Source organism: Engystomops pustulosus, chromosome 8 (genome assembly GCF_040894005.1).
Source record: "Engystomops pustulosus chromosome 8, aEngPut4.maternal, whole genome shotgun sequence".
NCBI classification, from domain to species: domain Eukaryota; kingdom Metazoa; phylum Chordata; class Amphibia; order Anura; family Leptodactylidae; genus Engystomops; species Engystomops pustulosus.
Genome location: NC_092418.1, coordinates 27508109 through 27534466, shown reverse-complemented (window position 1 = coordinate 27534466; position 26358 = coordinate 27508109). Strand labels below are relative to the sequence as shown.

The 26358-nt window shown below is 45.9% G+C and overlaps 1 protein-coding gene and 1 long non-coding RNA gene across 2 annotated transcripts in view; one reads left to right on the top strand and one right to left on the bottom strand.

Moving 5' to 3' along the window:
- The first annotated feature begins 12522 nt into the window (after positions 1 to 12522).
- The window catches only part of LOC140075014 (uncharacterized), a 90676-nt gene continuing 76840 nt past the window's right edge, over positions 12523 to 26358 (top strand). The window contains exons 1-2 of the long non-coding RNA XR_011849327.1: positions 12523 to 12665; positions 22853 to 22926. This is a non-coding gene — a long non-coding RNA (uncharacterized lncRNA). The remainder of the gene's footprint in view (positions 12666 to 22852; positions 22927 to 26358) is intronic.
- On the bottom strand, positions 23967 to 26011 carry LOC140075010 (protein kinase C delta type-like). The gene is made up of 2 exons (XM_072120427.1): positions 24390 to 26011; positions 23967 to 24123 (listed from the first exon to the last, which is right to left on the bottom strand). Exon 1 carries the CDS (start codon positions 25879 to 25881, stop codon positions 24613 to 24615), a length of 1269 nt encoding a protein of 422 aa, XP_071976528.1. The 5' UTR covers positions 25882 to 26011; the 3' UTR covers positions 23967 to 24123; positions 24390 to 24612.

Sequence of the window (26358 nt, the reverse complement as noted above, 5' to 3'; positions counted from 1 at the left end):
TATTCAGTCATGATGCAGTGGTAATGATAGTGATGTGGCGGTATTATTCAGTCATGGTGCAGTGGTAATGGTAGTGGTGTGGTGGTATTATTCAGTCATGATGCAGTGGTAATGATAGTGATGTGGTGATATTATTCAGTCATGATGCAGGGGTAATGGTAGTGGTGTGGTGGTATTATTCAGTCATGATGCAGGGGTAATGATAGTGGTGTGGTGGTATTATTCAGTCATGATGCAGTGGTAATGGTAGCGATGTGATGGTATTATTCAGTCATGATGCAGTGGTAATGGTAGTGGTGTGGCGGTATTATTCAGTCATGGTGCAGTGGTAATGGTAGTGGTGTGGTGGTATTATTCAGTCATGATGCAGTGGTAATGATAGTGGTGTGGTGATATTATTCAGTCATGATGCAGTGGTAATGGTAGTGGTGTGGTGGTATTATTCAGTCATGATGCAGTGGTAGTGGTGTGGTGGTATTATTCAGTCATGATGCAGTGGTAATTGTAGTGGTGTGGTAGTATTATTCAGTCATGATGCAGTGGTAATGGTAGTGGTGTGGTGGTATTATTCAGTCATGATGCAGGGGTAATGGTAGTGGTGTGGTGGTATTATTCAGTCATGATGCAGTGGTAATGGTAGTGGTGTGGCGGTATTATTCAGTCATGATGCAGGGGTAATGGTAGTTGTGTGGTGGTATTATTCAGTCATGATGCAGGGGTAATGGTAGCGGTGTGGTGGTATTATTCAGTCATGGTGCAGTGGTAATGGTAGTGGTGTGGTGGTATTATTCAGTCATGATGCAGTGGTAATGATAGTGATGTGGCGGTATTATTCAGTCATGGTGCAGTGGTAATGGTAGTGGTGTGGTGGTATTATTCAGTCATGATGCAGTGGTAATGATATTGATGTGGTGATATTATTCAGTCATGATGCAGGGGTAATGGTAGTGGTGTGGTGGTATTATTCAGTCATGATGCAGGGGTAATGATAGTGGTGTGGTGGTATTATTCAGTCATGATGCAGTGGTAATGGTAGCGATGTGATGGTATTATTCAGTCATGATGCAGTGGTAATGGTAGTGGTGTGGCGGTATTATTCAGTCATGGTGCAGTGGTAATGGTAGTGGTGTGGTGGTATTATTCAGTCATGATGCAGTGGTAATGGTAGTGGTGTGGTGGTATTATTCAGGCATGATGCAGTGGTAATGGTAGTGGTGTGGTGGTATTATTCAGTCATGATGCAGTGGTAATGGTAGCGATGTGATGGTATTATTCAGTCATGATGCAGTGGTAATGGTAGTGGTGTGGCGGTATTATTCAGTCATGGTGCAGTGGTAATGGTAGTGGTGTGGTGGTATTATTCAGTCATGATGCAGTGGTAATGATAGTGGTGTGGTGGTATTATTCAGTCATGATGCAGTGGTAATGATAGTGGTGTGGTGATATTATTCAGTCATGATGCAGTGGTAATGGTAGTGGTGTGGCGGTATTATTCAGTCATGATGCAGTGGTAATGGTAGAGGTGTGGCGGTATTATTCAGTCATGATGCAGGGGTAATGGTAGTGGTGTGGTGGTATTATTCAGTCATGATGCAGTGGTAATGGTAGTGGTGTGGTGGTATTATTCAGACATGATGCACTGGTAATGGTAGTGGTGTGGTGGTATTATTCAGGCATGATGCAGGGGTAATGGTAGTGGTGTGGTGGTATTATTCAGACATGATGCACTGGTAATGGTAGTGGTGTGGAGGTATTATTCAGTCATGATGCAGTGGTAATGGTAGTGATGTGGAGGTATTATTCAGTCATGATGCAGTGGTAATGGTAGTGGTGTTGTGGTATTATTCAGTCATGATGCAGGGGTAATGGTAGAGGTGTGGAGGTATTATTCAGTCATGATGCAGTGGTAATGGTGTAGTGGTGTGGTGGTATTATTCAGTCATGATGCAGGGGTAATGGTAGTGGTGTGGTGGTATTATTCAGTCATGATGCAGTGGTAATGGTAGTGATGTGGTGGTATTATTCAGTCATGATGCAGTAGTAATGGTAGTGATGTGGCAGTATTATTCAGTCATGATGCAGTGGTAATGGTAGTGGTGTGGCGGTATTATTCAGTCATGATGCAGTAGTAATGGTAGTGATGTGGCAGTATTATTCAGTCATGATGCAGTGGTAATGGTAGTGGTGTGATGGTATTATTCAGTCATGATGCAGTGGTAATGGTAGTGGTGTGGTGGTATTATTCAGACATGATGCAGTGGTAATGGTAGAGGTGTGGCGGTATTATTCAGACATGATGCAGTGGTAATGGTAGAGGTGTGGAGGTATTATTCAGTCATGATGCAGTGGTAATGGTAGTGGTGTGGTGGTATTATTCAGTCATGATGCAGGGGTAATGATAGTGGTGTGGTGGTATTATTCAGTCATGATGCAGTGGTAATGGTAGCGATGTGATGGTATTATTCAGTCATGATGCAGTGGTAATGGTAGTGGTGTGGTGGTATTATTCAGTCATGGTGCAGTGGTAATGGTAGCGGTGTGGTGGTATTACTCAGTCATGATGTAGTGGTAATGGTAGTGGTGTGGTGGTATTATTCAGTCATGATGCAGTGGTAATGGTAGCGGTGTGGTGGTATTACTCAGTCATGATGTAGTGGTAATGGTAGTGGTGTGGTGGTATTATTCAGTCATGATGCAGTGGTAATGATAGTGGTGTGGTGATATTATTCAGTCATGATGCAGTGGTAATGGTAGTGGTGTGGTGGTATTATTCAGTCATGATGCAGTGGTAATGGTAGTGGTGTGGTAGTATTATTCAGTCATGATGCAGTGGTAATGGTAGTGGTGTGATGGTATTAGTCAGTCATGATGCAGTGGTAATGGTAGTGGTGTGGTGGTATTATTCAGTCATGATGCAGTGGTAATGGTAGTGGTGTTGTGGTATTATTCAGTCATGATGCAGGGGTAATGGTAGAGGTGTGGAGGTATTATTCAGTCATGATGCAGTGGTAATGGTAGTGGTGTGGTGGTATTATTCAGTCATGATGCAGTGGTAATGGTAGTGGTGTTGTGGTATTATTCAGTCATGATGCAGGGGTAATGGTAGAGGTGTGGAGGTATTATTCAGTCATGATGCAGTGGTAATGGTGTAGTGGTGTGGTGGTATTATTCAGACATGATGCAGGGGTAATGGTAGTGGTGTGGTGGTATTATTCAGTCATGATGCAGGGGTAATGGTAGTGGTGTGGTGATATTATTCAGTCATGATGCAGTGGTAATGGTAGTGGTGTGGTGGTATTATTCAGTCATGATGCAGTGGTAATGGTAGCGGTGTGGTGGTATTATTCAGTCATGATGCAGTGGTAATGGTAGTGGTGTGGTGGTATTATTCAGTCATGATGCAATGGTAATGGTAGTGGTGTGGTGGTAATGGTGGTGGTATTCAGTCATGATATAGTGGTATGGGTAGTGGTGTGGCGGTATTATTTAGTCATGATGCAGTAGTCATGGTAGTGGTGTGGTGATATTATTCAGTCATGATGCAGTGCTAATTGTAGTGGTGTGGTGATATTATTCAGTCATGATGCAGTGGTAATTGTAGTGGTGTGGTAGTATTATTCAGTCATGATGCAGTGGTAATGATAGTGATGTGGCGGTATTATTCAGTCATGATGCAGGGTAAGGGTAGTGGTGTGGTGGTATTATTCAGTCATGATGCAGTGGTAATGGTAGTGGTGTGGTGGTAGTGGTGGTGGTATTATTCAGTCATGATATAGTGGTATGGGTAGTGGAGTGGCGGTATTATTTAGTCATGATGCAGTGGTAATTGTAGTGGTGTGGTGGTATTATTCAGTCATGATGCAGGGGTAATGGTAGTGGTGTGGTGGTATTATTCAGTCATGATGCAGTGGTAATGGTAGTGGTGTTGGTGGTATTATTCAGTCATGATGCAGGGGTAATGGTAGTGGTGTGGTGGTATTATTCAGTCATGATGCAGTAGTAATGGTAGCGGTGTGGTGGTATTATTCAGTCATGATGCAGTAGTAGTGGTGTGGTGGTATTATTCAGTCATGATGCAGTGGCAATGGTAGTGATGTGGCAGTATTATTCAGTCATGATGCAGGGGTAATGGTAGTGGTGTGGTGGTATTATTCAGTCATGATGCAGGGGTAATGGTAGTGGTGTGGTGGTATTTTTCAGTCATGATGCAGTGGTAATGGTAGTGGTGTGGTGGTATTATTCAGTCATGATGCAGTGGTAATGGTAGTGGTGTGGTGGTATTATTCAGTCATGATGCAGGGGTAATGGTAGTGGTGTGGTGGTATTATTCAGTCATGATGCAGGGGTAATGGTAGTGGTGTGGTGGTATTATTCAGTCATGATGCAGTGGTAATGGTAGTTGTGTTGTGGTATTATTCAGTCATGATGCAGGGGTAATGGTAGTTGTGTGGTGGTATTATTCAGTCATGATGCAGGGGTAATGGTAGTGGTGTGGTGGTATTATTCAGTCATGATGCAGTGGTAATGGTAGTGGTGTGGTGGTATTATTCAGTCATGATGCAGGGGTAATGGTAGTGGTGTGGTGGTATTATTCAGTCATGATGCAGTGGTAATGGTAGTGGTGTGGCGGTATTATTCAGTCATGATCCAGGGGTAATGGTAGTGGTGTGGTGGTATTATTCAGTCATGATGCAGGGGTAATGGTAGTGGTGTGTTGGTATTATTCAGTCATGATGCAGGGGTAATGGTAGTGGTGTGTTGGTATTATTCAGTCATGATGCAGTGGTAATGGTAGTGGTGTGGCGGTATTATTCAGTCATGATGCAGGGGTAATGGTAGTGGTGTGGTGGTATTATTCAGTCATGATGCAGTGGTAATGGTAGCGGTGTGGTGGTATTATTCAGTCATGATGCAGTGGTAATGGTAGTGGTGTGGTAGTATTATTCAGTCATGATGCAGTGGTAATGGTAGTGGTGTGGTGGTATTATTCAGTCATGATGCAGGGGTAATGGTAGTGGTGTGGTGGTATTATTCAGTCATGATGCAGTGGTAATGGTAGTGGTGTGGCGGTATTATTCAGTCATGATGCAGGGGTAATGGTAGTTGTGTGGTGGTATTATACAGTCATGATGCAGGGGTAATGGTAGCGGTGTGGTGGTATTATTCAGTCATGATGCAGTGGTAATGGTAGTGGTGTGGTGGTATTATTCAGTCATGATGCAGTGGTATTGGTAGTGGTGTGGTGGTATTATTCAGTCATGATGGAGTGGTAATGGTAGCGGTGTGGTGGTATTATTCAGTCATGGTGCAGTGGTAATGGTAGTGGTGTGGTGGTATTATTCAGTCATGATGCAGTGGTAATGGTAGTGGTGTGGTGATATTATTCAATCATGATGCAGTGGTAATGGTAGTGGTGTGGCGGTATTATTCAGACATGATGCAGTGGTAATGGTAGTGGTGTGGTGATATTATTCAATCATGATGCAGTGGTAATTGTAGTGGTGTGGTAGTATTATTCAGTCATGATGCAGTGGTAATGGTAGTGGTGTGGTGGTATTATTCAGTCATGATGCAGTGGTAATAGTAGTGGTGTGGTGATATTATTCAGTCATGATGCAGTGGTAATTGTAGTGGTGTGGTAGTATTATTCAGTCATGATGCAGTGGTAATGGTAGTGGTGTGGTGGTATTATTCAGTCATGGTGCAGTGGTAATGGTAGTGGTGTGGTGGTATTATTCAGTCATGATGCAGTGGTAATGGTAGTGGTGTGATGGTATTATTCAGTCATGATGCGGTGGTAATGGTAGCGGTGTGGTGGTATTATTCAGTCATGATGCAGTGGTAATGGTAGCGGTGTGGGGGTATTATTCAGTCATGATGCAGGGGTAATAGTAGTGGTGTGGTGGTATTATTCAGTCATGATGCAGTGGTAATGGTAGTGGTGTGGTGGTATTATTCAGTCATGATGCAGTGGTAATGGTAGCGGTGTGGTGGTATTATTCAGTCATGGTGCAGTGGTAGTGGTGTGGTGGTATTATTCAGTCATGATGCAGTGGTAATTGTAGTGGTGTGGTAGTATTATTCAGTCATGATGCAGTGGTAATGGTAGTGGTGTGGTGGTATTATTCAGTCATGATGCAGTGGTAGTGGTGTGGTGGTATTATTCAGTCATGATGCAGTGGTAATTGTAGTGGTGTGGTAGTATTATTCAGTCATGATGCAGTGGTAATGGTAGTGGTGTGGTGGTATTATTCAGTCATGATGCAGGGGTAATGGTAGTGGTGTGGTGGTATTATTCAGTCATGATGCAGTGGTAATGGTAGTGGTGTGGCGGTATTATTCAGTCATGATGCAGGGGTAATGGTAGTTGTGTGGTGGTATTATTCAGTCATGATGCAGGGGTAATGGTAGCGGTGTGGTGGTATTATTCAGTCATGGTGCAGTGGTAATGGTAGTGGTGTGGTGGTATTATTCAGTCATGATGCAGTGGTAATGATAGTGATGTGGCGGTATTATTCAGTCATGGTGCAGTGGTAATGGTAGTGGTGTGGTGGTATTATTCAGTCATGATGCAGTGGTAATGATAGTGATGTGGTGATATTATTCAGTCATGATGCAGGGGTAATGGTAGTGGTGTGGTGGTATTATTCAGTCATGATGCAGGGGTAATGATAGTGGTGTGGTGGTATTATTCAGTCATGATGCAGTGGTAATGGTAGCGATGTGATGGTATTATTCAGTCATGATGCAGTGGTAATGGTAGTGGTGTGGCGGTATTATTCAGTCATGGTGCAGTGGTAATGGTAGTGGTGTGGTGGTATTATTCAGTCATGATGCAGTGGTAATGATAGTGGTGTGGTGATATTATTCAGTCATGATGCAGTGGTAATGGTAGTGGTGTGGTGGTATTATTCAGTCATGATGCAGTGGTAGTGGTGTGGTGGTATTATTCAGTCATGATGCAGTGGTAATTGTAGTGGTGTGGTAGTATTATTCAGTCATGATGCAGTGGTAATGGTAGTGGTGTGGTGGTATTATTCAGTCATGATGCAGGGGTAATGGTAGTGGTGTGGTGGTATTATTCAGTCATGATGCAGTGGTAATGGTAGTGGTGTGGCGGTATTATTCAGTCATGATGCAGGGGTAATGGTAGTTGTGTGGTGGTATTATTCAGTCATGATGCAGGGGTAATGGTAGCGGTGTGGTGGTATTATTCAGTCATGGTGCAGTGGTAATGGTAGTGGTGTGGTGGTATTATTCAGTCATGATGCAGTGGTAATGATAGTGATGTGGTGATATTATTCAGTCATGATGCAGGGGTAATGGTAGTGGTGTGGTGGTATTATTCAATCATGATGCAGTGGTAATGGTAGTGGTGTGGCGGTATTATTCAGACATGATGCAGTGGTAATGGTAGTGGTGTGGTGATATTATTCAATCATGATGCAGTGGTAATTGTAGTGGTGTGGTAGTATTATTCAGTCATGATGCAGTGGTAATGGTAGTGGTGTGGTGGTATTATTCAGTCATGATGCAGTGGTAATAGTAGTGGTGTGGTGATATTATTCAGTCATGATGCAGTGGTAATTGTAGTGGTGTGGTAGTATTATTCAGTCATGATGCAGTGGTAATGGTAGTGGTGTGGTGGTATTATTCAGTCATGATGCAGTGGTAGTGGTGTGATGGTATTATTCAGTCATGATGCAGGGGTAATGGTAGTGGTGTGGTGGTATTATTTAGTCATGATGCATTGGTAATGGTAGTGGTGTGGCGGTATTATTCAGTCATGATGCAGGGGTAATGGTAGTTGTGTGGTGGTATTATTCAGTCATGATGCAGGGGTAATGGTAGCGGTGTGGTGGTATTATTCAGTCATGATGCAGTGGTAATGGTAGTGGTGGTATTATTCAGTCATAATGCAGTGGTAATGGTAGTGGTGTGGTGGTATTATTCAGTCATGATGCAGTGGTAATGGTAGTGGTGTGGCGGTATTATTCAGACATGATGCACTGGTAATGGTGGTGGTGTGATGGTATTATTCAGTCATGATGCAGTGGTAATGATGGTGATGTGGTGGTATTATTCAGTCATGATGCAGTGGTAATGGTAGTGGTGTGATGGTATTATTCAGTCATGATGCGGTGGTAATGGTAGCGGTGTGGTGGTATTATTCAGTCATGATGCAGTGGTAATGGTAGCGGTGTGGGGGTATTATTCAGTCATGATGCAGGGGTAATAGTAGTGGTGTGGTGGTATTATTCAGTCATGATGCAGTGGTAATGGTAGTGGTGTGGTGGTATTATTCAGTCATGATGCAGTGGTAATGGTAGCGGTGTGGTGGTATTATTCAGTCATGGTGCAGTGGTAGTGGTGTGGTGGTATTATTTAGTCATGATGCAGTGGTAATTGTAGTGGTGTGGTAGTATTATTCAGTCATGATGCAGTGGTAATGGTAGTGGTGTGGTGGTATTATTCAGTCATGATGCAGTGGTAGTGGTGTGGTGGTATTATTCAGTCATGATGCAGTGGTAATTGTAGTGGTGTGGTAGTATTATTCAGTCATGATGCAGTGGTAATGGTAGTGGTGTGGTGGTATTATTCAGTCATGATGCAGGGGTAATGGTAGTGGTGTGGTGGTATTATTCAGTCATGATGCAGTGGTAATGGTAGTGGTGTGGCGGTATTATTCAGTCATGATGCAGGGGTAATGGTAGTTGTGTGGTGGTATTATTCAGTCATGATGCAGGGGTAATGGTAGCGGTGTGGTGGTATTATTCAGTCATGGTGCAGTGGTAATGGTAGTGGTGTGGTGGTATTATTCAGTCATGATGCAGTGGTAATGATAGTGATGTGGCGGTATTATTCAGTCATGGTGCAGTGGTAATGGTAGTGGTGTGGTGGTATTATTCAGTCATGATGCAGTGGTAATGATAGTGATGTGGTGATATTATTCAGTCATGATGCAGGGGTAATGGTAGTGGTGTGGTGGTATTATTCAGTCATGATGCAGGGGTAATGATAGTGGTGTGGTGGTATTATTCAGTCATGATGCAGTGGTAATGGTAGCGATGTGATGGTATTATTCAGTCATGATGCAGTGGTAATGGTAGTGGTGTGGCGGTATTATTCAGTCATGGTGCAGTGGTAATGGTAGTGGTGTGGTGGTATTATTCAGTCATGATGCAGTGGTAATGATAGTGGTGTGGTGATATTATTCAGTCATGATGCAGTGGTAATGGTAGTGGTGTGGTGGTATTATTCAGTCATGATGCAGTGGTAGTGGTGTGGTGGTATTATTCAGTCATGATGCAGTGGTAATTGTAGTGGTGTGGTAGTATTATTCAGTCATGATGCAGTGGTAATGGTAGTGGTGTGGTGGTATTATTCAGTCATGATGCAGGGGTAATGGTAGTGGTGTGGTGGTATTATTCAGTCATGATGCAGTGGTAATGGTAGTGGTGTGGCGGTATTATTCAGTCATGATGCAGGGGTAATGGTAGTTGTGTGGTGGTATTATTCAGTCATGATGCAGGGGTAATGGTAGCGGTGTGGTGGTATTATTCAGTCATGGTGCAGTGGTAATGGTAGTGGTGTGGTGGTATTATTCAGTCATGATGCAGTGGTAATGATAGTGATGTGGCGGTATTATTCAGTCATGGTGCAGTGGTAATGGTAGTGGTGTGGTGGTATTATTCAGTCATGATGCAGTGGTAATGATATTGATGTGGTGATATTATTCAGTCATGATGCAGGGGTAATGGTAGTGGTGTGGTGGTATTATTCAGTCATGATGCAGGGGTAATGATAGTGGTGTGGTGGTATTATTCAGTCATGATGCAGTGGTAATGGTAGCGATGTGATGGTATTATTCAGTCATGATGCAGTGGTAATGGTAGTGGTGTGGCGGTATTATTCAGTCATGGTGCAGTGGTAATGGTAGTGGTGTGGTGGTATTATTCAGTCATGATGCAGTGGTAATGGTAGTGGTGTGGTGGTATTATTCAGGCATGATGCAGTGGTAATGGTAGTGGTGTGGTGGTATTATTCAGTCATGATGCAGTGGTAATGGTAGCGATGTGATGGTATTATTCAGTCATGATGCAGTGGTAATGGTAGTGGTGTGGCGGTATTATTCAGTCATGGTGCAGTGGTAATGGTAGTGGTGTGGTGGTATTATTCAGTCATGATGCAGTGGTAATGATAGTGGTGTGGTGGTATTATTCAGTCATGATGCAGTGGTAATGATAGTGGTGTGGTGATATTATTCAGTCATGATGCAGTGGTAATGGTAGTGGTGTGGCGGTATTATTCAGTCATGATGCAGTGGTAATGGTAGAGGTGTGGCGGTATTATTCAGTCATGATGCAGGGGTAATGGTAGTGGTGTGGTGGTATTATTCAGTCATGATGCAGTGGTAATGGTAGTGGTGTGGTGGTATTATTCAGACATGATGCACTGGTAATGGTAGTGGTGTGGTGGTATTATTCAGGCATGATGCAGGGGTAATGGTAGTGGTGTGGTGGTATTATTCAGACATGATGCACTGGTAATGGTAGTGGTGTGGAGGTATTATTCAGTCATGATGCAGTGGTAATGGTAGTGATGTGGAGGTATTATTCAGTCATGATGCAGTGGTAATGGTAGTGGTGTTGTGGTATTATTCAGTCATGATGCAGGGGTAATGGTAGAGGTGTGGAGGTATTATTCAGTCATGATGCAGTGGTAATGGTGTAGTGGTGTGGTGGTATTATTCAGTCATGATGCAGGGGTAATGGTAGTGGTGTGGTGGTATTATTCAGTCATGATGCAGTGGTAATGGTAGTGATGTGGTGGTATTATTCAGTCATGATGCAGTAGTAATGGTAGTGATGTGGCAGTATTATTCAGTCATGATGCAGTGGTAATGGTAGTGGTGTGGCGGTATTATTCAGTCATGATGCAGTAGTAATGGTAGTGATGTGGCAGTATTATTCAGTCATGATGCAGTGGTAATGGTAGTGGTGTGATGGTATTATTCAGTCATGATGCAGTGGTAATGGTAGTGGTGTGGTGGTATTATTCAGACATGATGCAGTGGTAATGGTAGAGGTGTGGCGGTATTATTCAGACATGATGCAGTGGTAATGGTAGAGGTGTGGAGGTATTATTCAGTCATGATGCAGTGGTAATGGTAGTGGTGTGGTGGTATTATTCAGTCATGATGCAGGGGTAATGATAGTGGTGTGGTGGTATTATTCAGTCATGATGCAGTGGTAATGGTAGCGATGTGATGGTATTATTCAGTCATGATGCAGTGGTAATGGTAGTGGTGTGGTGGTATTATTCAGTCATGGTGCAGTGGTAATGGTAGCGGTGTGGTGGTATTACTCAGTCATGATGTAGTGGTAATGGTAGTGGTGTGGTGGTATTATTCAGTCATGATGCAGTGGTAATGGTAGCGGTGTGGTGGTATTACTCAGTCATGATGTAGTGGTAATGGTAGTGGTGTGGTGGTATTATTCAGTCATGATGCAGTGGTAATGATAGTGGTGTGGTGATATTATTCAGTCATGATGCAGTGGTAATGGTAGTGGTGTGGTGGTATTATTCAGTCATGATGCAGTGGTAATGGTAGTGGTGTGGTAGTATTATTCAGTCATGATGCAGTGGTAATGGTAGTGGTGTGATGGTATTAGTCAGTCATGATGCAGTGGTAATGGTAGTGGTGTGGCGGTATTATTCAGTCATGGTGCAGTGGTAATGGTAGTGGTGTGGTGGTATTATTCAGTCATGATGCAGTGGTAATGGTAGTGGTGTTGTGGTATTATTCAGTCATGATGCAGGGGTAATGGTAGAGGTGTGGAGGTATTATTCAGTCATGATGCAGTGGTAATGGTAGTGGTGTGGTGGTATTATTCAGTCATGATGCAGTGGTAATGGTAGTGGTGTTGTGGTATTATTCAGTCATGATGCAGGGGTAATGGTAGAGGTGTGGAGGTATTATTCAGTCATGATGCAGTGGTAATGGTGTAGTGGTGTGGTGGTATTATTCAGACATGATGCAGGGGTAATGGTAGTGGTGTGGTGGTATTATTCAGTCATGATGCAGGGGTAATGGTAGTGGTGTGGTGGTATTAGTCAGTCATGATGCAGTGGTAATGGTAGTGGTGTGGTGGTATTATTCAGACATGATGCAGTGGTAATGGTAGAGGTGTGGCGGTATTATTCAGACATGATGCAGTGGTAATGGTAGAGGTGTGGAGGTATTATTCAGTCATGATGCAGTGGTAATGGTAGTGATGTGGTGGTATTCAGTCATGATGCAGGGGTAATGGTAGTTGTTCAGGCTGCGGTCACAGGTTGTGGAAGGCATTACATTAGATGTGAGGTGGTTGTAGGTGAAGTTTAATTTAACGCAAAACACCGGCGGCTCGTTCCCGATCGCAGGCGTTTCCATAGAAACGCAGAAGCGATCGGGCCGTGCCGAGGCGTTTGCAAGCACAGAAAAAGCTCTACGTGTGGCGCCGGCCTAAAAGTAACAGATGAAAGAGGATAATTTCATTTAGAACAGGAAACATGTTCAATAAATGTTTCACCCGTTCAGTTCACGTCTTTCACCTGTTTAAATAAGAAACTGCACCCAAACGTCCTCAGAACTGATTGTGATGTAGTTTGAGTTGTATCAGGTAAGTGCGGCCTCAGGGCGCATTCCCATGTGGTGTTTTTGTTGCGTTTTTAAATGGAACCGAAACTCAATTTGGAGGGAGTTTGGCCAAAAAATGTGTGTTTCCATAGAAACGCATAAGTTGCATGGGAAATTTGTGTTTTGGCCAAACGACCTGCCACTTCAGTTTCAGATCAATTTAAAAACGCCATGTGGCGGGTTTGGCTGCTTTGAAATTATTTTTCTTTATTTCTGAAAGTTTAAGCACCTGTCGACCCTGCCTAAATTAAAGGTATTGGGGACTCTGCCTGAATGGTTTCGTGGTCCACAGTGCGATTAGTTGTGGTGTGAGGGGTATATATAATATATGTGGGGGCACAGTGTGGTCAGGTGTGGTGTGAGGCATAGAAATGATATATATTGGGTACAGTGTCGTCAGTTCTAGTGTGAGGGTATATATGATATATGTGGGGTACAGTGTGGACAGTTGTGTGAGGGGTATATATGATATGTGGGCGGTACAGTGTGGTCAGTTGTGGTGTGAGGGGTATATATGATATATGTGGGGTACAGTGTGGACAGTTGTGTGAGGTGTATATATGATATGTGGGCGGTACAGTGTGGTCAGTTGTGGTGTGAGGGGTATGTATGATATATGTGGGGGTACAGTGTGGACAGTTGTGTGAGGGGTATATATGATATGTGGGCGGTACAGTGTGGTCAGTTGTGGTATGAGGGGTATATATGATATATGTAGGGGTACAGTGTGGTCAGTTGTGGTATGAGGGGTATATATGATATATGTAGGGGTACAGTGTGGTCATTTGTGGTGTGAGGGGTATATATAATATATATGGGGGGGCACAATGTGGTCAGTTGTGGTGTGAGGGGTATATATGATATATGTGGGGTATAGTGTGGTGAGTTGTGGTGTGAGGGGTATATATGATATGTGGGGCGTACAGTGTGGTCAGTTGTGGTGTGAGGGGTATATATGATATATGTGGGGGCACAGTGTGGTCAGTTGGTGTGAGGGGTATATATGATATATGTGGGGGCACAGTGTGGTCAGTTGTGGTGTGAGGGGTATATATGATATATGTGGGGGCACAGTGTGGTCAGTTGTGGTGTGAGGGATATATATGATATATAAGGGTACAGTGTGGTCAGTTGTGGTGTGAGGGGTATATATGATATATGTGAGGGTACAGTGTGGTAGGTTGTGGTGTGGGGTATATATGATATATGTGGGGTATAGTGTGGTCAGTTCTGGTGTGAGGGTATATATGATATTTGTCGGGTACAGTGTGGTTAGTTGTGGTGTGAGGGGTATATATGATATATGTGGGGTACAGTGTGGTTAGTTGTGGTGTGAGGGGTAAATATGATATATGTGGGGTACAGTGTGGTCAGTTCTAGTGTGAGGGGTATATATGATATATGTGGGGTACAGTGTGGTCAGTTGTGGTGTGAGGGGTATATATGATATATGTGGGGTACAGTGTGGTCAGGTGTGGTGTGAGCAGTATATATGATATATGTAGGGGTACAGTGTGGTAATTTGTGGTGTGAGGGGTATATATGATATGTGGGCGGTACAGTGTGGTCAGTTGTGGTATGAGGGGTATATATGATATATGTGTGGTCAGTTGTGGTGTCAGAGGTATATATGATATATAGGGGTACAGTGTGGTCAGTTGTGGTGTGAGGGGTGTATATGATATATGTGGGGGTACAGTGTAGTCAGTTGTTGTGTGAGGGATATATATGATATATAAGGGTACGGTGTGGTAAGTTGTGGTGTCAGAGGTATATATGATATATTTGGCATACAACGTGGTCAGTTGTGGTGTGAGTGGTATATATAATATATAGGGGTACAGTGTGGTCAGTTGTGGTGTGAGGGGTATATATGATATATGTGAGGGGCACAGTGTGGTCAGTTGTGGTGTGAGGGGTATGTATGATATAAAAGGGTACGGTGTGGTAAGTTGTGGTGTGAGGGGTATATATGATATATGTGGGGTACAGTGTGGTCAGCTCTGATGTGAGGGTATATATGATATATGTGGGGTACAGTGTGGTCAGTTGTGGTGTGAGGGGTATATATGATATATGTGAGGGTACAGTGTGGTCAGGTGTGGTGTGAGCAGTATATATGATATATGTGGCGGTACAGTGTGGACAGTTGTGGTGTGAGGGGTATATATGATATATGTGAGGGTACAGTGTGGTCAGGTGTGGTGTGAGCAGTATATATGATATATGTAGGGGTACAGTGTGGTCATTTGTGGTGTGAGGGGTATATATGATATGTGGGCGGTACAGTGTGGTCAGTTGTGGTATGAGGGGTATATATGATATATGTAGGGGTACAGTGTGGTCAGTTGTGGTATGAGGGGTATATATGATATATGTAGGGGTACAGTGTGGTCAGTTGTGGTGTGAGGGGTATATATGACATATGTGTGGTCAGTTGTGGTATGAGGGGTATAGATGATTTATGTGTGGGCACAGTGTGGTCAGTTGTGGTGTGAGGGGTATATATGATATATGTGAGGGTACAGCGTGGTCAGGTGTGGTGTGAGCAGTATATATGATATATGTAGGGGTACAGTGTTGTCAGTTCTGGTGTGAGGGTATATATGATATATGTGGGGTACAGTGTGGTCAGTAATGGTGTGAGGGGTATATATGATATATGTGAGGGTACAGTGTGGTCAGGTGTGGTGTGAGCAGTATATATGATATATGTGGCGGTACAGTGTGGACAGTTGTGGTGTGAGGGGTATATATGATATATGTAGGGGTACAGTGTGGTCAGTTGTGGTGTGAGGGGTATATATGATATATGTGGGGCACAGTGTGGTCAGTTGTGGTGTGAGGGGTATATATGACATATGTGTGGTCAGTTGTGGTATGAGGGGTATATATGATATATGTGGGGATACAATGCGGTTAGTTGTGGTGTGAGGGGTATATATGATATATGTGGGGTACAGTGTAGTCAGTTGTGTGAGGGGTATATATGATATAAGTGGAGTACAGTGTGGTCAGTTGTAGTGTGAGAGGTATACACTCACTGGCCACTTTATTAGGTACACCATGCTAGTAACGGGTTGGACCCCCTTTTGCCTTCAGAACTGCCTCAATTCTTCGTGGCATAGATACAACAAGGTGCTGGAAGCTCCTCAGAGATTTTGGTCCATATTGACATGATGGCATCACACAGTTGCCGCAGATTTGTCGGCTGCACATCCATGATGCTAATCTCCCGTTCCACCACATCCCAAAGATGCTCTATTGGATTGAGATCTGGTGACTGTGGAGGCCATTTGAGTCCAGTGACCTCATTGTCATGTTCAAGAAACCGGTCTGAGATGATTCCAGCTTTATGACATGGCGCATTATCCTGCTGAAAGTAGCCATCAGATGTTACAGGGTACATTGTGGTCATAAAGGGATGGACATGGTCAGCAACAATACTCAGGTAGGCTGTGGCGTTGCAACGATGCTCAATTGGTACCAAGGGGCTCAAAGAGTGCCAAGAAAATATTCCCCACACCATGACACCACCACCACCAGCCTGAACCACTGATACAAGGCAGGATGGATCCATGCTTTCATGTTGTTGACGCCAAATTCTGACCCTACCATCCGAATGTCACAACAGAAATCGAGACTTATCAGACCAGGCAACGTTTTTCCAATCTTCTACTGTCCAATTTCGATGAGCTTGTGCAAATTGTAGCCTCCGTTTCCTGTTCTTAGCTGAAAGGAGTGGCACCCGGTGTGGTCTTCTGCTGCTGTAGCCCATCTGCCTCAAAGTTCGACGTACTGTGCGTTCAGAGATGCTCTTCTGCCTACCTTGGTTGTAACGGGTGGCGATTTGAGTCACTGTTGCCCAGAGGTCGCATTAACGCCTCACCACGCGTCATAGACGCGTGATGAGGCGCCATTACCCCCCAAAATAATTGCCATGCGTAAAGTTACGCTTGGCAATTATTCCTTGCAGCACGCAGGCTGAGCGGCTCGGCGCGCGCTGCAAAAGAGGTAAATGTAGCGCGATCACAGCGCGCGCCGGACCGCTCAGCGCGACACTTGACACAGTGATCTGTGTCAGCAGCGCTCCGGAGCGAGAGCGCAGGCCCCGCGATACCTGTGGACAGCGGGGCTGCTGCTCCCTGTCCTGCTCCATCTCTACCTGCCCGCAGATCCGGACGGGTGAGTGTGTGATTGTAGGTGTAGTGTTCTGTGTGTGCAGTGTAGTGTAATGTTCTGTGTGTGCAGTGTAGTGTAATGTTCTGTGTGTGCAGTGTAGTGTAATGTTCTGTGTGATTGTAGGTGTAGTGTTCTGTGTGATTGTAGGTGTAGTGTTCTGTGTGATTGTAGGTGTAGTGTTCTGTGTGTGCAGTGTAGTGTAATGTTCTGTGTGTGCAGTGTGAGTGTAGTGTTCTGTGTGAGTGTAGTGTTCTGTGTGTGCAGTGTGAGTGTAGTGTTCTGTGTGAGTGTAGTGTTCTGTGTGAGTGTAGTGTTCTGTGTGAGTGTAGTGTTCTGTGTGTGCAGTGTGAGTGTAGTGTTCTGTGTGAGTGTAGTGTTCTGTGTGTGCTGTGTGAGTGTAGTGTTCTGTGTGTGCAGTGTGAGTGTAGTGTTCTGTGTGTGCAGTGAGTGTAGTGTGTGCAGTGTGAGTGTAGTGTGTGCTGTGTGCGCAGTGTGTGAGTGTAGTGTGTAGTGTGTGGTGTGTGCGCAGTGTGTGAGTGTAGTGTGTGCTGTGTGTGAGTGTAGTGTGTGCTGTGTGCGCAGTGTGTGAGTGTAGTGTGTGCTGTGTGCGCAGTGTGTGAGTGTAGTGTGTGCTGTGTGCGCAGTGTGTGAGTGTAGTGTGCGCAGTGTAGTGTGTGCTGTGTGCGCAGTGTGTGAGTGTAGTGTGCGCAGTGTGTGAGTGTAGTGTGTGCTGTGTGCGCAGTGAGTGTAGTGTGTGCTGTGTGCGCAGTGTGTGAGTGTAGTGTGTAGTGTGCGCAGTGTAGTGTGTGCTGTGTGCGCAGTGTGTGAGTGTAGTGTGTGCTGTGTGCGCAGTGTGTGAGTGTAGTGTGTGCTGTGTGCGCAGTGTGTGAGTGTAGTGTGTGTGCAGTGTGCGCAGTGTGTGAGTGTAGTGTGTGCTGTGTGCGCAGTGTGTGAGTGAAGTGTGTGCTGTGTGCGCAGTGTGTGAGTGTAGTGTGTGCTGTGTGCGCAGTGTGTGAGTGTAGTGTGTGCTGTGTGCGCAGTGTGTGAGTGTAGTGTGTGCTGTGTGCGCAGTGTGTGAGTGTAGTGTGTGCTGTGTGTGAGTGTAGTGTGTGCTGTGTGTGAGTGTAGTGTGTGCTGTGTGCGCAGTGTGTGAGTGTAGTGTGTGTGCTGTGTGCGCAGTGTGTGAGTGTAGTGTGTGCTGTGTGCGCAGTGTGTGAGTGTAGTGTGTGCTGTGTGCGCAGTGTGTGAGTGTAGTGTGTGTGCTGTGTGCGCAGTGTGTGAGTGTAGTGTGTGCTGTGTGCGCAGTGTGTGAGTGTAGTGTGTAGTGTGCGCAGTGTAGTGTGTAGTGTGTGCTGTGTGCGCAGTGTGTGAGTGTAGTGTGTGCGCAGTGTGTGAGTGTAGTGTAGCCGGACCGCTAAGCGCGACACTTGACACAGTGATCTGTGTCAGCAGCGCTCCGGAGCGAGAGCGCAGGCCCCGCGATACCTGTGGACAGCGGGGCTGCTGCTCCCTGTCCTGCTCCATCTCTACCTGCCCGCAGATCCGGACGGGTGAGTGTGTGATTGTAGGTGTAGTGTTCTGTGTGTGCAGTGTAGTGTAATGTTCTGTGTGTGCAGTGTAGTGTAATGTTCTGTGTGATTGTAGGTGTAGTGTTCTGTGTGATTGTAGGTGTAGTGTTCTGTGTGATTGTAGGTGTAGTGTTCTGTGTGTGCAGTGTAGTGTAATGTTCTGTGTGTGCAGTGTGAGTGTAGTGTTCTGTGTGAGTGTAGTGTTCTGTGTGTGCAGTGTGAGTGTAGTGTTCTGTGTGAGTGTAGTGTTCTGTGTGTGCAGTGTGAGTGTAGTGTTCTGTGTGAGTGTAGTGTTCTGTGTGTGCTGTGTGAGTGTAGTGTTCTGTGTGTGCAGTGTGAGTGTAGTGTTCTGTGTGTGCAGTGTGAGTGTAGTGTGTGCAGTGTGAGTGTAGTGTGTGCTGTGTGCGCAGTGTGTGAGTGTAGTGTGTAGTGTGTGGTGTGTGCGCAGTGTGTGAGTGTAGTGTGTGCTGTGTGTGAGTGTAGTGTGTGCTGTGTGCGCAGTGTGTGAGTGTAGTGTGTGCTGTGTGCGCAGTGTGTGAGTGTAGTGTGTGCTGTGTGCGCAGTGTGTGAGTGTAGTGTGCGCAGTGTAGTGTGTGCTGTGTGCGCAGTGTGTGAGTGTAGTGTGCGCAGTGTGTGAGTGTAGTGTGTGCTGTGTGCGCAGTGAGTGTAGTGTGTGCTGTGTGCGCAGTGTGTGAGTGTAGTGTGTAGTGTGCGCAGTGTAGTGTGTGCTGTGTGCGCAGTGTGTGAGTGTAGTGTGTGCTGTGTGCGCAGTGTGTGAGTGTAGTGTGTGCTGTGTGTGAGTGTAGTGTGTGCTGTGTGTGAGTGTAGTGTGTGCTGTGTGCGCAGTGTGTGAGTGTAGTGTGTGTGCTGTGTGCGCAGTGTGTGAGTGTAGTGTGTGCTGTGTGCGCAGTGTGTGAGTGTAGTGTGTGCTGTGTGCGCAGTGTGTGAGTGTAGTGTGTGTGCTGTGTGCGCAGTGTGTGAGTGTAGTGTGTGCTGTGTGCGCAGTGTGTGAGTGTAGTGTGTAGTGTGCGCAGTGTAGTGTGTAGTGTGTGCTGTGTGCGCAGTGTGTGAGTGTAGTGTGTGCGCAGTGTGTGAGTGTAGTGTAGCCGGACCGCTAAGCGCGACACTTGACACAGTGATCTGTGTCAGCAGCGCTCCGGAGCGAGAGCGCAGGCCCCGCGATACCTGTGGACAGCGGGGCTGCTGCTCCCTGTCCTGCTCCATCTCTACCTGCCCGCAGATCCGGACGGGTGAGTGTGTGATTGTAGGTGTAGTGTTCTGTGTGTGCAGTGTAGTGTAATGTTCTGTGTGTGCAGTGTAGTGTAATGTTCTGTGTGATTGTAGGTGTAGTGTTCTGTGTGATTGTAGGTGTAGTGTTCTGTGTGATTGTAGGTGTAGTGTTCTGTGTGTGCAGTGTAGTGTAATGTTCTGTGTGTGCAGTGTGAGTGTAGTGTTCTGTGTGAGTGTAGTGTTCTGTGTGTGCAGTGTGAGTGTAGTGTTCTGTGTGAGTGTAGTGTTCTGTGTGTGCAGTGTGAGTGTAGTGTTCTGTGTGAGTGTAGTGTTCTGTGTGTGCTGTGTGAGTGTAGTGTTCTGTGTGTGCAGTGTGAGTGTAGTGTTCTGTGTGTGCAGTGTGAGTGTAGTGTGTGCAGTGTGAGTGTAGTGTGTGCTGTGTGCGCAGTGTGTGAGTGTAGTGTGTGCTGTGTGTGAGTGTAGTGTGTGCTGTGTGTGAGTGTAGTGTGTGCTGTGTGCGCAGTGTGTGAGTGTAGTGTGTGCTGTGTGCGCAGTGTGTGAGTGTAGTGTGTGCTGTGTGCGCAGTGTGTGAGTGTAGTGTGCGCAGTGTAGTGTGTGCTGTGTGCGCAGTGTGTGAGTGTAGTGTGCGCAGTGTGTGAGTGTAGTGTGTGCTGTGTGCGCAGTGAGTGTAGTGTGTGCTGTGTGCGCAGTGTGTGAGTGTAGTGTGTAGTGTGCGCAGTGTAGTGTGTGCTGTGTGCGCAGTGTGTGAGTGTAGTGTGTGCTGTGTGCGCAGTGTGTGAGTGTAGTGTGTGCTGTGTGCGCAGTGTGTGAGTGTAGTGTGTGTGCTGTGTGCGCAGTGTGTGAGTGTAGTGTGTGCTGTGTGCGCAGTGTGTGAGTGAAGTGTGTGCTGTGTGCGCAGTGTGTGAGTGTAGTGTGTGCTGTGTGCGCAGTGTGTGAGTGTAGTGTGTGTGCTGTGTGCGCAGTGTGTGAGTGTAGTGTGTGCTGTGTGCGCAGTGTGTGAGTGTAGTGTGTGCTGTGTGCGCAGTGTGTGAGTGTAGTGTGTGCTGTGTGTGAGTGTAGTGTGTGCTGTGTGTGAGTGTAGTGTGTGCTGTGTGTGAGTGTAGTGTGTGCTGTGTGTGAGTGTAGTGTGTGCTGTGTGTGAGTGTAGTGTGTGCTGTGTGTGAGTGTAGTGTGTGCTGTGTGCGCAGTGTGTGAGTGTAGTGTGTGTGCTGTGTGCGCAGTGTGTGAGTGTAGTGTGTGCTGTGTGAGTGTAGTGTGTGCTGTGTGCGCAGTGTGTGAGTAGTGTGTAGTGTGCGCAGTGTGTGAGTGTAGTGTGCGCAGTGTAGTGTGTAGTGTGTGCTGTGTGCGCAGTGTGTGAGTGTAGTGTGTGCTGTGTGCGCAGTGTGTGAGTGTAGTGTGTGCTGTGTGCGCAGTGTGTGAGTGTAGTGTGTGCGCAGTGTGTGAGTGTAGTGTGTGTGAGTGTAGTGTGTGCTGTGTGCGCAGTGTGTGAGTGAAGTGTGTGCTGTGTGCGCAGTGTGTGAGTGAAGTGTGTGCTGTGTGCGCAGTGTGTGAGTGTAGTGTGTGCTGTGTGCGCAGTGTGTGAGTGTAGTGTGCGCAGTGTGTGTGAGTGTAGTGTGTGCTGTGTGCGCAGTGTGTGAGTGTAGTGTGTGCGCAGTGTGTGAGTGTAGTGTGTGCTGTGTGCGCAGTGTGTGAGTGTAGTGTGTGCGCAGTGTGTGAGTGTAGTGTGTGCTGTGTGCGCAGTGTGTGAGTGTAGTGTGTGCTGTGTGCGCAGTGTGTGAGTGTAGTGTGTAGTGTGCGCAGTGTGTGAGTGTAGTGTGCGCAGTGTAGTGTGTAGTGTGTGCTGTGTGCGCAGTGTGTGAGTGTAGTGTGTGCTGTGTGCGCAGTGTGTGAGTGTAGTGTGTAGTGTGCGCAGTGTGTGAGTGTAGTGTGTGCTGTGTGCGCAGTGTGTGAGTGTAGTGTGTAGTGTGCGCAGTGTGTGAGTGTAGTGTGCGCTGTGTGCGCAGTGTGTGAGTGTAGTGTGTAGTGTGCGCAGTGTGTGAGTGTAGTGTGCGCAGTGTAGTGTGTAGTGTGTAGTGTGCGCAGTGTGTGAGTGTAGTGTGTGCTGTGTGCGCAGTGTGTGAGTGTAGTGTGTGCTGTGTGCGCAGTGTGTGAGTGTAGTGTGTGCGCAGTGTGTGAGTGTAGTGTGTGCTGTGTGCGCAGTGTGTGAGTGTAGTGTGTGCGCAGTGTGTGAGTGTAGTGTGTGCTGTGTGCGCAGTGTGCTACCGAAATTTTCATACTCCTCCTCGGGTAAAAATACTCCTCAAAAATGGTGAGAGGAGTATTTTTACCCTTCTGGAAAAATGTTAGTGCGACCTCTGCTGTTGCCTTTCTATCAGCTCGAACCAGTCTGCCCATTCTCCTCTGACCTCTGACATCAACAAGGCATTTCCGCCCACAGAACTGCTGCTCACTGGATGTTTTTTCTTTTTCGGACCATTCTCTGTAAACCCTAGAGATGGTTGTGCGTGAAAATCCCAGTAGATCAGCAGTTTCTGAAATACTCAGACCAGCCCTTCTGGCACCAACAACCATGCCACGTTCAAAGGCATCAAATCACCTTTCTTCCCCATACTGATGCTCGGTTTGAACTGCAGGAGATTGTCTTGACCATGTCTACATGCCTAAATGCACTGAGTTGCCGCCATTTGATTGGCTGATTAGAAATTAAGAGTTAACGAGCAGTTGGACAGGTGTACCTAATAAAGTAGCCGGTGAGTGTATATGATATATGCGTGGGTTACAATGTGGTCAGTTGTGGTATGAGGGGTATATATGATATATAAGGGTATGGTTTGATAAGTTGTGGTGTGAAGGGTATATATGATATATGTGGGGGTACAGTGTGGTCATTTGTGATGTGAGGGGTATATTTGATATGTGGGGGCACAGTGTGGTCAGTTGTGGTGTAAGGGGTGTATATGATATATGTAGGGGTACAGTGTGGTCAGTTGTGGTGTGAGTGGTATATATGATATATGTGGGGTACATTGTGGTCAGTTGTGGTGTGAGGGGTATATATGATATATGTAGGGGTACAGTGTGGTCAGTTGTAGTGTGAGGTTATATATGGGGGTCGGGTGTGAGAAGTATATAGGATGATGCTAATCATGTCTATTTTATAAACCCGCAGAGATGAGTCATGGCTGGAAGAAGTCTCCTGGAAGATCAGACAGAAGGGAAGAGACAACATCAGGGACATCACCTGTAAGTCATTGTATTACACTGCGGCCTCTGTGCAGGACCGGTATCTACTACTATATGGTCTCTATATGGCGGTAGATACTGGCCTGTGTGTAGGTTATCATATAGTATTGCAGTATTACTCAGTCATTATGTAGTGGTGATAATCATGATGTAAAGTTATTATTTGGGCTTGTACAGAGGTGTCATTAGTGATATTGCCCGCTGCTCGGTGGTGTGTGTATAATAACAATATGGCGGTAAAGATCATCAGTAAGGGGAGTTTATATTTGGTAATTATTGGTATTTCTGGTCTGTGTATAGAGTCTCGTGCTCATTATCAGGATGTTGGTATTTTACTTTGTTGCTGTGGGTCGCAGTTTGTGTGGATCATTTGGAAATTGTAGCATGGCAGTAGTATATTTTTTGGTTTGTCATGGACCAGAATTGGAATTGGTTTAGTAACCAGCAGGTAGGAATTTATGAACCAATCGGAAACTAAAGATCGTTTCTAGTATCTCTAGACTCTAACTATGTAGTTATGTGTATAACTATGTTGTATGTTACACTCTACAGCATAGTATAACTATGTGGTATCTTTGTGTGTGGGAGGGGGCCCCACATCAGCTGCCGAGCTGGGGGGCCCCATCCTAAATCATGTGCTCCATGCCTCTGGGACCCTGAGGGTGATGCCACACATGGCGTTTTGAACCCGTTTTTGGTCCGTTTTTAAGTAGTCCGTTAAAAAATGCATCCGTTTTTGACAGGTTTTACCAATTATCTTAATTAAAACTGGTCAAAAATGCATGCGTATATTATAACGGACCAAAACGGGTTCAAAATGCCATGTGTGGCATCACTCTGAATCTAAACAAAGGGGGAACCATTTGTCTTGACTACCTAGTGCACCAAAATACCTTGTTCTGGCCCTGGGAGGGGGTGCAGTGCTGATCCCCAGTATCTCATGAACCCCCATAGCCGCAGCATGCCCCCCCATAACACACACACAGCCGCTCATCACATCAGGAATAATCCAGACATCAGACATGAGTGATGAATAAATAAATGAGAAGCGTTTATTATGACCCAGTATACTCCTAGCAGGAGAGGTTGGGGTGATGCCGCTGTATGGCCGGGGTCTCTGTGCTCCTCCTATTATCATGGCTGCAGACGGCAGGAATCGCGGTGCTGAGAGCCGGAAAAGCTGGAGGATCCCGGAGACTGCAGGAAGACGGAAAGAGAGAAAACTGCATCACTACAAGATTGTATGAGGGGACATTACACCCGAAATCCCAGAATCACTATGAAGAGGGACCATTACCACAGGTTACAGGACTATAGTGATGTGCACAGCGCTAACCCTGCTGTGCTCTGTGCTGACATATCATTGTTACTACGGGCAACTACTAGTGAGAGACACAGAAGTGCACAAATATACAAGCAGGTAACACAGAATATAAAGCAGTGTACATGATAGAGCACTGTACCTCCATGGTGATGACTGTAGTGATGAAGCCGGGGATGATGAGGTGGCTCCTCATGAAGGCGACGCCATCAATTTATTGGATCAATATTGGGAGTGATGATTAGGGAAGGTGATGATGGGGGATGGTGATGATGAGGGAAGGTGATGATGGGGATGATAGTGGCGCTGCCTCTGATGACATATAGGGCGCCATATTACACTCGGTGGTCGGAGGTATATAAGATTTAGCTCTCTTGCTGGAGGAGCCAGTCAGGATCTTCATAGGAGAAGTCCGGGATGGTCTTGGCTTCAGGAGGACAGCGGTCACCTTCTTGGTCCTGTAAGAAGGGCAGGTCGGAGGGCAGGCTGGCGGGAGGGCTGGTGTCCATCCAGGGTGGAAAAGGAGGATCTATGGCCTTTGCCTCTACTCTCTCCCAGTCTATTTCAGCATAAAATGGGTGCTGGTGTATGTCTCCACAATATCCCAGACGCTTGAGTTGCTGTTTGCTGAGCAGGTTCGTTATTATGTCCTTGGTCTCGGTGGTGAAATTGTCTGGGAATCTGGGATCTCCTGCCACAACCACATCCTTAAGTTGCCGCATTGTCCTGCATGTTCCAAATGGGTATTCATTGGTAAGTAGCCGGAACAGCAAAACTCCGAACGACCACCAATCGGAAGAGGAACCAACGGGGCCACCGGTGATCATTTCTGGGGATTTATAATAGGCGGTTCCAGCACCTCCAAAGGTGGTTTTGCCCCTGAACATGTTCTCTACTGCCACTCCGAAATCACATATCCTTATGTGCCCCTGGTGATCGATGGTGATGTTCTTTGTTTTTATGTCCCGATGGATTACGCCAAGCTTGTGCATATGTTGTAGACCGCAGATGATTTCGGCAGTACACAGGGCGGTGGTCTTGACATCAAGGGGTCCCTCTGCCTCCAGTAGTCTCTCGAGGTCACCACCAGGGAGGAGCTCCATAACCAGAAATGCAAATGATGGTGTCTGGAAGGTGGCAAATAAGCGGCATATGTAGGGATTTCCGGCTACGTGCTGCAGCACCCTCTTCTCCAGCTGGATTTTTTCTTTATTGAATTTTTTGAGCACTTTAATGGCCACGTTGCTGTTTTTATCTTTAGCTGATGCCAGGAACACAAAGCCAAAACCTCCTCTGCCAAGTTCTTTGATGAAATTAAAGCGTGCCAGTCCACGGGGAGCGATGGTGCTTATAGGGGTGGCAGCTCCATTGTCATCCAGCTTACATTTTTTGTTGGCCTCTTCCTCGTCCTCTTCCAGTTTCCTCTTCTGGCCTCCAGAGGAATGGTTGGAGGGAACTTGGTTTTGGTCAGACAGGGACCTGTGGTTTTTAGATCCTCCAGGGTTTGAGGCCTGTCCGCAGATGTTCGGTTCTTCATCACTAATTTTGATGGATTTATTTTTAGGTAGATCGTTCTCTTCCGTCTCCCTCTTCCTCTTCATGTCTTCCCCCTTTTCCCCTGAAGGGGACGACATCTCTGGTGAGATGTGGTGTCACCGAATCTCCTACTCCTCTCCTTCCCCCAGATACCCAATTCCCCAAAAAACCCAAAGTCTTTTCTAAAATCGCACTCCTAGGACAAGATCCAGCAGGAAACAGATCCAATATGGAGCCTGAGAATGTGCGGCCGCGTTCCGCGTATTTATAGCCTCGTGATGTCATAAGTGCAAGTGATGTCACTATAGAACAACCATTGAGGTGGGGGCTATCATGAGTGTATCACATGTTTCCTGACTCCAGTGATGTCATAGTGGCCACATAAATGTATTTAAATTTTTTTTAAAGAGGCAGATAAATATGTGAACCCCTTCTGCAAGTTAAAAGAAAACTATCAGCAGTTTTGTCCCTACAGTTTTGTGATGTGTTAGAACTTTCACACCTTCCTGTGTGTGTCCGCTGTACCAGGATTACAAGCGAAATTTAGGTCAATTGATTGGGGTAAATTCAACAGA

Excerpts from the sequence above, each read along its gene's own strand:
- LOC140075010 (XM_072120427.1), bottom strand. The coding sequence starts at position 25,881 with ATGTCGTCCCCTTCAGGGGAAAAGGGGGAAGACATGAAGAGGAAGAGG.